Source organism: Saccopteryx bilineata, chromosome 6, assembly GCF_036850765.1.
Source record: "Saccopteryx bilineata isolate mSacBil1 chromosome 6, mSacBil1_pri_phased_curated, whole genome shotgun sequence".
NCBI classification, from domain to species: Eukaryota; Metazoa; Chordata; class Mammalia; order Chiroptera; family Emballonuridae; genus Saccopteryx; species Saccopteryx bilineata.
Genome location: NC_089495.1, coordinates 17655481 through 17668879, shown reverse-complemented (window position 1 = coordinate 17668879; position 13399 = coordinate 17655481). Strand labels below are relative to the sequence as shown.

The following is a 13399-nucleotide window of genomic DNA, read 5'->3' as shown; positions in this document are numbered from 1 at the left end:
AGCAGAGGGGCGCTTCTCCTGTGTGCCCTGGCCGGGAATCGAACCCAGGACTTCTGCACGCCAGGCCGACGCTCTACCACTGAGCCAACCAGCCAGGGTCAGCAGGAAGATCTCTTTTAAAAACTATGATTTTTTTTTAAATGTGAAAAAGGTATAGTTACCAGAATGTTCTTTCTATGTTATTTAGAATAATAATAAATGATAATAATCTAAATGTCTAAAAATTGGAAATAGGTCAACCGACTATGATACAGTCACATGATATAATATTATATAATGTTTTAGACAATGTAAATATACTTATTGGCAGAAAAATACAATATGCTATGTGAAGAAAGAAAGACACAGACATATGTAGCTATTTTTGGTATATATATTTGAATGGTTCCTTTTCCTCTACACTTTCCAATTGTAAACAATGAAATATATTACGTATATAAGAAAAGTTATCAGACTATGTAGATGAGAAAAAATAATCGGATGGAAAATTTTAAAACTTCACTGAAGAATATTAGGGCAATGGGCTGGTGAGTGTGTTCTCCTTTTTCTGTCTCTGGTCAACTCTCTGCAATGCTCTGACACGACTTTCTATTGTTTAAAATGTTTTCGAAGTGAACAGGGAAACCGACCCTGAGGTGCCAGCCCCTGGTCGGGGAGCACAGGGGACTAAGGCTGCCACTCCCCTTCCTCTCCGCATTCCTTCCTGCCAGCGCAGACACATTTCTCCGCATTTCTCCAGGGAAGCCTCTCCGTGACCTTGTGTACCAATCAAGAGTTCAGGGAGTCCAGAGCGGAGCTGGTGCCAAACTGCCATCAGCGTCTCTGTGACTTCCCCACTAATCACTCACTGGGCTATAAAAGGACTTGATGGGAGAAGCGTCTCTGGCCAGCTCTCCCACCCTAGGGCGGGCTCAGCCATGCGGTCGTCCACTGGGCCCGTCTGGGTTGCCATGTCCTCGGCCCTGAGAGGAGTGTGGAGGGGTTGGTCTCCAAAGTCCTTGTGATCAAACTTTCTGATTCTAGGAGCAGGCAGGAAATATGGCCAGCAATGACCTAGAAAGACTTAGAAACCCACAGAGACATGTCTATGAAGAGCTAAAGGAAGTCAAACAGGGGTCGTGCTAAGCTGTGTGAAATCGGGAATGCATCCGGATTGAGGGTCTGGCTGTCGCCAAACCCTCCACTTACGCGGTAGTCTCTATTGACGTCGCTGAGCTGCCAGTGGTCGTTAGGGAGGCCCATGCGCTTGTACTCCTCGCTGAGGTCGATCAGCGTCCAGCCCTGTTCTCTCTCTTCTTTATCCAGCTTGGGGTTGAATGAAAAGCAGTACAACTCCTCGTATTTAACTGCAAGAGAAGGGTGAATAAAGTCTAAGCAAGCTCAGTCAAAGCTAGAACCAAATCTCTTCAAAACATCTCTGTCCGAGCTGGAGCGCACTGAGAGGCCCTCCTGGTGCCTCCCCGGGGGACCCAGGAGACCTGTGTCTGAGGGCAGGTCACCCACCTCCTCTCAGCAAGGACAGCAAGACCTGGGACAACCAGACCCAGCTCCACAAGAGCTTCCGTCCATTGTGTGCTTTTTTCTTTTGTAGTTGCTTTTGAAAGCAAATGCATTTTCCAAACCACATAAAATAGGAAGCATAAATATTAAGAATGCTTGCATTCATTAAACATCAAGTTTACGTCTACGGAGCTTGGATTTGGGAGGGCCTCGGGGATGTGGACAGATGCTCAGGCCACGCGGCCACAGTTTCATGCTCCCAGGGTTAAAAAAGAAAACAGTTGGAAAAGCTGTAGAATATATTTATATGTTTGCACTGAAAACATTTGAACTTTTTTTACGACCACATAAATGCCACGACTGTACTGCTCGTACAATATTTATAGGACTCATAAAAAAATATATCACTTCATAGTGCCTGTCACCCTGGTCAAGAGGGGCAAGTGGAAGGCTATGTAATGAAATTCTTCTTTCAATTCTGCCAGGACAGCTTTGCCTTTTATGCCTCTGAAGCCAGACACCTAACCCCAAGCACCTCCCCCCCCCACTGATAAGATCTAGGATTTGGTTTTCTTTGTTGTAGGCAGCATCTAGGCCAGCGCTGTCCAACAGAAATATATGCAAGCCATGCATGTCATTAATTAATCCTACTAATATAATTGATTCAACCCAGTACATCCAAAACATTATCATTTAAATGTGTACATACTATAAAACTTATTAATATTTAACACATATTTTTTTCATACTCTTTAGAATTCTGTGTGTTTTTCACACTGACCAGCACAGCTGACTCCATTCTAGCCACACTTCAACCTCTAACAGCTACACACGGCCCATGGCTCACACCGGATAGTGCAGACCTAAGCACTTCCGGTGATAATTATTCATGGCCGATAGATAACTCACCAAATGGTTCGTCCCAGATCTGTTCTAATGAAATGTATTAACCCATCAGGTAGGCACCACGATGGGCCTCATTTGCCGAGGAGAGACCCGAGGCAAAGGGAGATTGAGAAGTGTCCCCAGAGTCACAGAGGTAGCAACTGGGGAGTCTGGATTGACATTTGGCAATCTGGCTGCTCAGTACGGGGTCCCGACCCCCACCCCTCACACACTGCTCCTGCCAGGCAGGTCCTTCTCTCTTCTGCCCGGAAGGACCACTCTGCATCTCTTGTTTCCTTGTTCCATATCCTTAACCATCCTGTTTTCCTCCAGCAGATTTCCCTCTCTTCACGGTTTTCTTAGGTCCCACCATTACTCCTTAATCTGTGGAAGCATTCAGCGTGGACAGTTTAAAACCCCTGAACGCAACGCAGGCAGCCGGAGACGCAAGCTAAATTTCAAGTGTAGTGTGAATACTGCGAAGAAAATTCATTTACAAGAAGAAAGAGAAGGATCATATTTGAAGTGCCAGACTTGTTCATTCGACTCTTTGTCGTAGAAGTGAAGTTCGAAGGCTGTGGTGGTGTATCAGGGAGACAAGCTACATCCTATTTCAGTCTCTCTTGATGTCCTATTTCTAAACTTCCAGATTTAGACTACTGGTGATTTGAGCAAGTAAGAAAATACACGCGGACAGGCACATGCACGCACAAACACAGAGGAGACACCTTCTGTAAAAAGGGGTCCTTGTCATCTCAGCTCACTGAGCAGACGGCATGTAAAGTGGAGATTCTGTTCTGGGAACAGCTGGCTTGACACTGACACATCTTTTCCGTCTCTAAGCACCATTTTCGTGAGTCAGGCTTCTGATATCATGTTAACCGCAAATGCAACTTGTTTGAGATGCCAAAAAGATTCTCTTGAGAAAGTCTCAGCTCCCCGAGCGAAGGAAGAGCTAACGAATATGGAGGAATAACGGAAGTTAACCTCCCTTCGTTAAATGTTTACAAGTAGGTCTCCAGGTAGAAGCAGAACTCTATTCTGTGACTACTAATAGGATACTACTGAGAGCCTCCCTAGTGACAGCTCATGTTGCTGTCACTGGGAAGAGGCAAGGAAAGGGTGCATAAATGAAAGCAAGAATAATTTGCAACCAGCATTAAGCTTACTCTAGGATTGGGAGACATTGGAGTGGGTTTCCACCGGAATTATGAAATTTTGCTTCGACTTATTTTTAAGAAAAAGGATGATCAACCATGCCTCTAGCCCAGTTTAAGTAAAATTCTGCCAAGGGCAGAAAAACCTCCATTTTTGTCAGCCAAAGAGCAGTCTTGTTAATGTGGGCAAGCTTCTCACCTGGAGGCCAGCTCAGGAGAGGCCTTCAGTTGAGGAATGCCTACTCAGAGAAATTAAGAAGTACCATTACCACAGTCATAAATTTACTGAATACTTCCCGTTCACAATATCCTGATCCCCTCCCTTCCATCACCTGCAAAACGCCAAGCAGAATGTTTAGTAAGTGGCAGGGAAGTAAGTGAAACGAGAGGAAGGCTAGAGAAATCTTCAGTCTTTAGAGAATCAGAACCAAGAAAAAAATCTCTTCTGCTTCTGGAAGGTCAGTTCCCTGATTTGTCACCCACTCTGAACACAAACACGTCAAATACTACACTGGCTTTTCACATCACAGCGTTGGGCCATCCCCTCCAACACAAAACGTCCTTAGGTTTCAGCAGGAGCTGGAGCAAAAGCCACACCCCAGGGCCCCGCCGCCACACCCCAGCGCCCCGACGCCACACCCCAGGGCCCCGACGCCACACCCCAGCGCCCCGACGCCACACCCCGGGGACCAAAAGCCACACCCCAGGGCCCCGACGCCTCACCCCAGGGCCCCGACGCCACACCCCAGCGCCCCGACGCCACACCCCGGGGACCAAAAGCCACACCCCAGGGCCCCGACGCCACACCCCAGGGCCCCATCACAGGTGTGGGTGTGTGTGTCCCCGGAGCTCCTCCAACCAGAAGCAAACGTGCAGCATGTCTGAGACTGGGAAGGAAACTGAATGTGCACCTCTCACTTACAACTTTCTCAGAAAAAGTGTAAATCATTCCAGTATTTACTGACTTCCTTAAATAAGATAATTGCGAAACAAAGGCAGACTAGAAGGTTCGTCTATCTTTTCAGAAAGAAAAATGACAATTTCTCATCTACCCCACTACATTCAGAATGAACAGCACTTTGGCTATGTTTCTAGAAAAGCCAAATCTGTGTTCTCAGGACTCGGCAGACAACATAAGGTCGAGCCAAGTTTACAGGTGCAGGTGACGACCGACACTATTCTGGGTCAGCACGGTCGTGCATCGCCGACACAGGGATGCTCCACTCACTATGGTCCCCTCAGTGCCTGTTGCTCTCCTCAGCCCCTTCTATCTCAGCTAAGCCCCTGCACGTCCTGGAGGAGATGCACGCCATCAGGCGGAGACTGTCACCCTGGAGCCACCAAGCCCACAAATGGCCCTGTCCCAGCATCCAACCTCTGCCTCTTCTCGCCCATGAAAACAGAAAGGGTGTTCATGTGTGTTCATTCTACCAAATAAGAGAGCTGTGGGAAGAAATAACATCCCGGAGCTTGTGTCCCAGGTGCCTGGCTACAGGGGCAGGCAGTGGCCTCTTCCGGACAAAGTAAACGGGTGGTTTCCTCTTATTATAGACTGCCTGGGAGGACACACGGGAACTTAGTATTAAAATCAAAAGTACTTTAAAAAATCAAAAGGAAATGTAACCAATGTAAAACGTGAATAATATTTTATACAGTTACATTATTGATTGTTTCCCTTACACATTTTTTTTTATTTTTATTTTTTTCACATTTTTTTTTTAATTGAAAGGAAAACGAGACACAAACTGGCACTGGTGGAACGGGAAGTGCAGTGAGGGAAGGGAAAGGGCATCAGGACACAGAAATGTGGTCTTTTAGAACCAAGAAGCATAACTGAAAGTTAAATTGTCCCATGTGGTCTGCTTAATTCAGGTAACTTAAAATAAATGAACTGGAAAACATTTAAAAAGAGGTGAGAAGACAACATAGCTATTACTGGGTTTTGTATACTTAAGCTCAAAATAATGAGAACTTTAAGCCTGATTTTTTTTTTTGACAGAGACAGAGAAAGAGTGACAGAGAGAGGGACAGATAGGGACAGACAGACAGGAAGGGAGAGAGATGAGAAGCAATTCTTCGTTGCAGCTCCTTAGTTATTCATTGACTGCTTTCTCATATGTGCCTTGACTGGGGGGGCTATAGCAGAGCAAATGACCTCTTGCTCAAGCCAGCGACCTTGGGCTTCAAGCTAGCAACACTGGGCTTCATGCCAGCAACCTTTGGGCTCAAGCCAGCAACCATAGGGTCATGTCTATGATCCCACACTCAAGCCAGTGACCCCGCTCTCAAGCTGGTGAGCCAGTGCTCAAGCCGGTGACCTCAGGGTCTTGAACCTGGGTCCTCTGCATCCTAGTCCAATGCTCTATCCACTGTGCCACCACCTGCTGAGGCCTGTTTTATTTTTTTCAACAAACAAGTGTTTAAATTAAACATGAGGACTGTGGAAGCTAATGCTTAGGGGAAAGAGCGTGTGGACTCAGATTAGTATCATCAATAAAAGGGGAGTAACCATCATCAAAACTGCTGACGCTGCAATAACCTAGAAGACTGTGAAAAATTCCCTTAAGCAAATGACACTGTATCATTCATGAGATTTTTAAAAGCATAATAGATAACAGAAGAATCGGGGACTAAGATTGAAAAAAAAAGTTTAGTAAAAATTAAGGGAAAAGAGATGGTGTGTTAAAAGCTCCACAAACACTACAGAAGGAAGGATAATTGGTATAAAATAAACAGCAGGAAGGAAATTAGGAGAAAAGAAAGAACATGGGAAAAATGGAAGCCCTCTGAGAAACAGAGGTCTTTAACCCAAAAATGTTTTTCTTAATTAGCACTCTGGATCTGGATCGATGGGGTTAACTTATTTTCTTATTTGGGCCACAACATTATGTTAACCTAAGTTATTTCATTACTGAAAGGGAAGGAACTTACTGACTATGGCTACACTGGCATCTTTACAGTCCACGACCAAATTCTGACCAAGCTTAATGCATACAAAAGGCAAACCGGTGGGACCTGGCCAAATATTTCAGTCGTTTGGTTTGCCCTTATCCCAGAAATCCTAATTCCGGGAAGAGAGAGAATCTTGAGAACTTTGAAAATATCTCCTTCGTAGGCCTTGACTTTAATGGACTCCCAAACATTTCTTCTTTTGTTAAAAAAAATAAAAAATATATATATATGGTCCTCTACAGAAGAAGCTGGTGGTTAGCTGTGTCCATAAGGGAAACTGAAAATATGTAACTGGTGTTGGTGACAAAGCACAGAGCTGTATGTACCACGAGAATTCACACACACGCGTACACACACACACACACACCTCTTTCTTCTGATACCTAGAGGAGAGTGAAGGGGTATTTAGGGCTATTTTGTAAGATTGTGGAGTGATCTGATAGCCACCTCTGCCCCCAGCTGAGACCCCCTCCACTATCCCCCACACCCCCACCCAGATTCAAAACCCTGCTTCCAAGGCTATAGGCTGTAACCTGTTCTAATTTTAGCATAGCCTTTAACATTAAACTGTGAAACTGCTTGAGTTCTACTTCTTCCCACACTATTAAAGTACTGGTTTTCATGTAAACTGTCATTTCTAATTCCGATGTTTCAAAAGGCTGGTGGCTTTTTAAAATCTTCTAAGATAATGGCTTTAATTCAATCAATTACTATGGTTTTCTTTCTTTGATCTCTGGCTCTCATACCTAACTCTTAAAACCTCATCTTTAAGAAAAAAGTATGTGGTGTTTTTTTTTTTAACTTTTTATTTATTTTTTATTTTTTTTTAATTTATTCATTTTAGACAGGAGGGGGGGGAGAGAGAGAGAAGGGAGAGGAGCAGGAAGCATCAACTCCCATATGTGCCTTGACCAGGCAAGCCAGGGTTTTGAACTGGCAACCTCAGTGTTTCTAGGTTGACGCTTTATCCACTGCACCACCACAGGTCAGGCCAAAAGTGTGTGTTTTTAAAATCAGGGGGACACAGTGATGTCCCTCCCTAGGGACCCTCACAATGGGAGTCCTGGTGCTCACCATCATCAGGGGCCAGAGCCCTCACCACCCCTGTGATCTTCCAGCCTCTCAGCCCTTTCCCAGGTCTCCAGGCTACCCCTAAATCCTGTTAATCCGCTCAGAGCAGATTTATTATCCAGTACATCCATTACTCAGTGACACAGAAACTGCTGGCCCACAGTCGTGTTCGCATGCTCAGCTGCATGCAACCTAACGTACATCTTCCCAGAACCCTGTTCCAATTATAGTGCCGCCTCCAAACAGTTCAGCTGCTCTTCCGGCTAACTCTGCAGTTTCTTTCAACACAGTAAGATGAAAAAGCTTCGGCCAGCTGTCTTCAAAGAGGAGCACATAAAGGCAACGTCATCAGATTCGGACAGCGCCCTGGGATTGTTTTCATTTACACACTTCTTGTCCTGAATCACAAAGCATTTAGCAAAGTAACCACAAACCCACACCCTATTTCTTTACTAATGACTTCTGGGTGACATTACCATGGACATGACTCTTCTCCCAAGAAACTTAGATATGTATTTCTTTTAGGCAAAAAAAACCCCCCACAGCTCACCCAAGCCATTCAGGGAGATAAGAAACACTTGCATCAAAGTGTGTAATCGGCTAGAAGTCTGAAGACCCAAGATGAAGGACATGACAGGAGAGTGACTGAGATCACATACTTGTCAAATGAGCCAAGGCTTCTTTCCAGGACACCTGAGGCAGTTCTGTTTAGGAGCTTCGACAGAGCCATACTTTGAATATGTACTGATGTTAACAAAGGTCCAGTTATACCAGCCTTGGGAAACATGTTACTATCAAAACCCAACAGAAACCAAACCTTAAAAGCCCCAAGATGGGGAAAACGGCATTAGAATTGTTGATATAGATGGTTTCCATACAAAACAATTTGTCAGTTTGCTCTGAGGTCTCCATCCATCAAGGTCACTTGCATATCACAGTATCAGAAGGGCATAATTTTTAAGATGATTTTACCCGAAAGGAAAACCAACCCACTTGTAACCCCCAGAGATAAAGTGAATGCTAAGAATATCGGAAGGGTTCATCTAGCAGACAACTTGGGGAGAGAGCCTCAAAGACAAGGAACACAATTATTCAGATTTCCTGGCCTCATCTCAGGCCTGGGGGGAGCATACGATTCCTATAACACCACAATCCTCGAGCATTATTTACGTTTCTTGAATGTGATTTATGAATTTCTGAAGAGCGGGCCCATAGGAAATGCCAAGTTGCTCGGCCCTACCTGGCCTTGCGAGGCGTATCAGAGAGATGTACACGTCGTGGCAATCTCTCTCCTGTGGGATGATGAATTGTAACAGCTGAAAGTTCTTGCAACGAATAAGCAGATGGCATCCCGTAGCAGTCGTTGCCTGCTTTTCGATGGTGGAAATCTGGCTGTGAAGAATCTACGAACAAAAGTTAATGTGGCTACTCTCAGCACAAATAACTGATAAATACAACAAGGAGTTAGCACAGATCTCAGCCACCAGACAGGCAAGCCACACTCCCTAACCTTCAGCCAGCTCCACACCTGCGCTCAGCTGACAACAACTGCGATGTTTTGGGAAAGACACCTCTCTAATTTAGTCCAACTGTCTAAATTTGTCATTTGATTTTTCAATGTCAAATTTTCTGACATCCAGGCTCATTATTTGAAGCCAACTCCTCAGCACATACCATTTCGCACAAGTCCAGGTAAGAGAACATCTTGGTAGTCAAATGTTAATTGTGGTGAATAGCTAAAGTTAAATAAGGTCATGAGAAGTTAGCAAAATAAATCTTGCAATCAACAAAAGCTAGCGATGACTCCGCTGGGAGGGGCCACCATGCTCCTGAATTCCTCATGGAAAGCTCAAGTTCAAAAGCAACTTGCCCTTGTTCTCTAAGCTGTTGGAGGTCAGGCAGGCTGCAGTGGAGACTTATTGGAAAGAAAATCAAGCTCAAGGGCATCTCTGTTGTTTCAGGAGGGCCTCCGCTCAGTCCTGAATGACAGCATTTCATGCTTCAAATTCCTCTCCAGTAAGCAGCACCTGCCACTTCCCGTTGAAGATGTGGCCATGTCTATGGAATACAGAAATAACCAGTGGTGTCACTACTAAGAAGCAGAAGTGCCCGATGATAGGGCTTTTCCCTAGCTCTCCTTTTCTTTTCTTTGTTTTTGTTTTTTGAGTTTGGTTTTGTTTTTGTTTTTTTGCTTTTTAAATGATTAGAAAAGTGGACAACAGAATAAAATGACTGTATCTGGCATGCTGACATGATTGAGCCTCTTCTCAAAAACTATGACATGAACCACTTATATCTCTGGCTATTTCTAGGTCGATCTTTCATGATGGTCAAATAATTAGTGTTTAAAATGAATAAGCAGATGAAGTAGATTTGACTCTGTACAGAAAAAGGCAAAGGTCATATCCCAAAAACAGTCCCCAAACAGCGGAAGCCCACCCATCTCACCCAGGGGACCGACAAAATGCAGGATGGAACTCCTCCCTTCCAGTGCTGCAGAGCCCCGGCCAGGAATGCATACCCAGGTCTCCTTCCTCGCGTCAGGCGCACTCTCCACAAATATGACGTGAGTAGCCGTCAAATACAAAGTACCCAGGGCTGCTTTCTTAGAAGATATTCGATCTACCAGGCGGACGTTTTCAACCTGGAAAATCAATTTGACAGAGTTTTAGTGAAAGCACAAGAGCCAGGCACAAAAATAAGTATTAATAAATCATAAAATAACAAGTAGGTAATTATTGTACTTCATCTAAAACAGAGCTCCCCCAATAAGACACACCGAAATCTGCCTCTGAGATGAATTAGATTTCAGGATATGAATCTGTCTATGAAAAGATAAAAATTTACCAGTCACTTCAATATAACCTTACGTGGGCCACCAAATATCTATAGGCCCTATTCTTTAAGGTTACCTTTTCTGTATTTTAAATAGGTCAGCGTTTTCATCTCACTGTGATAATATCATTCTAATTATTTATTTATTTATTTATTTATTTTTTCATTTTTCTGAAGTTGGAAACAGGGAGAGACAGTCAGACAGACTCCCGCATGCGCCCGACCGGGATCCACCCGGCACGCCCACCAGGGGCAACGCTCTGCCCCCCAGGGGGCGATGCTCTGCCCATCCTGGGCGTCGCCATATTGCGACCAGAGCCACTCTAGCGCCTGAGGCAGAGGCCACAGAGCCATCCCCAGCGCCCGGGCCATCTTTGCTCCAATGGAGCCTTGGCTGCGGGAGGGGAAGAGAGAGACAGAGAGGAAAGCGCGGCGGAGGGGTGGAGAAGCAAATGGGCGCTTCTCCTATGTGCCCTGGCCGGGAATCGAACCCGGGTCCTCCGCACGCTAGGCCGAATATCATTCTAATTTAAGGCAGAAAGTGTGTGCATCCCAGTTCTAAGTGCACACGGAAACTACCTATGAATTATTTTCTATTGAAAAGGAAATACTGTCCTTTCCTATGAGTGTCTCAGCTGTATAAACTGTCCCCGGGCCGTGTGCTTCCACATAAATGAGCAGGAAACATATACATCTGGGCGCAAAACGTATCTGAGAAATGTTCTGCATGTTTACGAGGAAAACTTCCCACATGAAGATGTTTATTATAAACATTTGTTTATAATATAATAAAATCTCTCTAATACATTAGCTCACCGCTGAGCTAATCTGAGCTGTTCAGAGAGATTTCTCAAAAACAATGTTCACCAAGCATGCATTTCTTGTATGCAGAGCAATTGCAGGGATATGGGCTTTGGGACCATTCTGATGTGAACTGCGAAGGAAATGAGAGAGTCTCTCTGGGGCAAGTGAGAGCTGACGCAGCGTGAGTCTGACCAGGCAGGGCCACCAGCCACCAGGTGAGCACGCAGCAATGATGGCAGGGCTGCCGGGACTGCACACGGACAGCGGGCAAGCTCCTCCCCCACGTCAGGGGGGCCGCTTGCTTCCAGGAGGGACTCGTGAAGCCTATTTGCTCCTGCAGTTGAAGCTGTGGTCCCTATGTCATTGGAAAGCCCAAGGCCTCTCAACTGCTCCGGGGAAGAAACGGTGGGCACCCGCCCTAATGAACTCCTAGGGACAACTCCCCGGGCAAACAGCGCTCAGAACACCCGTCATCTCAGTCTCCTCTGAGCCTGGAGCACCACACCAGCCTTCCAGCTCTCACCCCTCTCCCTCACTTCCAGGGAGCTAATGAGGTAAATACACTGCTCACAAAAATTAGGGGACCAGGGAAGGTGCAGATACTCCAGTCCTTTCAGCCTTTTGTATAGTGCCTTTTCACCAAGGAAAAAAAGTTGGTTTTGCATCTCATTTGCATAATCAAACAACTTTCTTTGCTTTGTCGTCATATATACATACATGTATGCATACATATGAATGGAACTGCTAGGTCAGATGGTAACTTTTTTTTTAAACCTTTTTAGGAACTCGCAGATTGTTTTCCAGAGTGGCTTTATCATTTAATATTCCCACCACCAAGAATGAGGGTTCTGATTTTTCCACATATTTGTCAACACTTGTTACAATCTGTTTGATTACTGCCATCCTACAAGGTGTGAGATGGTATCTCACTGTGATTTTGATTTGCATTTCTCCGATGATTAATGATGAGTTACTTTTCATGCGAACCCGTTTTTAATGGGAACACTTCCAATTGAGTAGTTTGACAGTGATTTTTTTTTTATCATGTTGTGGAAGTGATCTATTCTTCGATTACTAAAAGTTTGATTTTTGAAAATCATTATGCCATTTTAGTAATATTTGGATGAATATGTATTCTTTGGAGGAATATGTATTTTTAATTTAGTCCTGTATTATCAATAATAGTCATAGATTTCTTAATCTTTTAAGAAGTCTTATATTCTTGATATATGACCAACTTGGAATTGGTGTATTGATGTTTTAATACTGCTTACATTTTATCTGTGATAATTATTATGCTTTGTTTTCATTCTTTTTTTTTTTTTTTTTTTTTTGCATCTATGCTTTTAGGACAGACTGCCATGTACTAACCTATCCGTGCTACTTATTATGTGACTTCATCATGGTTATGAATTCATCAATTAATTAGAAAGAGTTTCAATGTACAAATTATTATTTGAAATAAAGAGACACTTAATTTTACATTTCTTACATGGTTATAAATCTGTTCAATATTTCCATTTTTTACTACCTCTCATTTTGACATCTATTTTATTGACAAATTATCTTTTAATTGCTGATTTTCAAATTCTTATAATATTTTTATTTTTATCTGTGGGTAAATCTTTCTCTTTTTATCTCTTCTCTCACTACTCTTATTATGAATTATGTTCTTACTTTTTTGTGGTAAGAGGTTTTTCTTCACAGTAACAGGTCTTAGATTTATTAATTTAATAATTTTTCTTTTTTCTAATTGTTAATTTCTGCTCATGCTTGTTAATAAATGTTTTAATTTGCTTTCTTTAGAGATACCATATGTTTATTTTCTTTTGTTCATTTTCAAACTCTCAGGTTTAATAGTCACATAATTAAGTTTTATTATTTTTGTTTAGTAACAAAATTTCAAGTCCAATCATTTTCCTCCAAGTGAATCTTTGGCTGCATGTTATGAATATTGCTTGCAGTATTATCATTTTTGCTTTCTTACAGACTATAACTGGAGTTTTTATTTCTTCTTTGACCCAAGAGTTTTTAAGAAGAATATTTTTTAATTCCCATGTGATTAGATTATTTTATTTAAACTTTTGTCATTAAACATTCTATTTTAAACTAACTACAACAAAGATATTATGAAAGACAGTTGTGGGAAGAGAGAAGCAAGGGGGTATATTATTTTTGGAACATTTCTATGGGAA

At 43.3% G+C, this 13399-nt stretch overlaps 1 protein-coding gene across 2 annotated transcripts in view; it reads right to left on the bottom strand.

Annotated features, from left to right (window-relative positions):
- The window catches only part of MTMR7 (myotubularin related protein 7), a 96163-nt gene that overhangs the window by 60992 nt on the left and 21772 nt on the right, over positions 1-13399 (bottom strand). The window contains exons 2-4 of one of the 2 annotated variants that reach the window (XM_066234552.1): positions 10087-10209; positions 8806-8968; positions 1189-1346 (exon numbers count right to left, since the gene is read on the bottom strand). In XM_066234552.1, the coding sequence (XP_066090649.1) occupies positions 1189-1346; positions 8806-8968; positions 10087-10209 (444 nt within the window). Of the gene's footprint in view, positions 1-1188; positions 1347-8805; positions 8969-10086; positions 10210-13399 lie in introns of those variants that run through there. The other variant, XM_066234553.1, reaches the window with a different exon arrangement.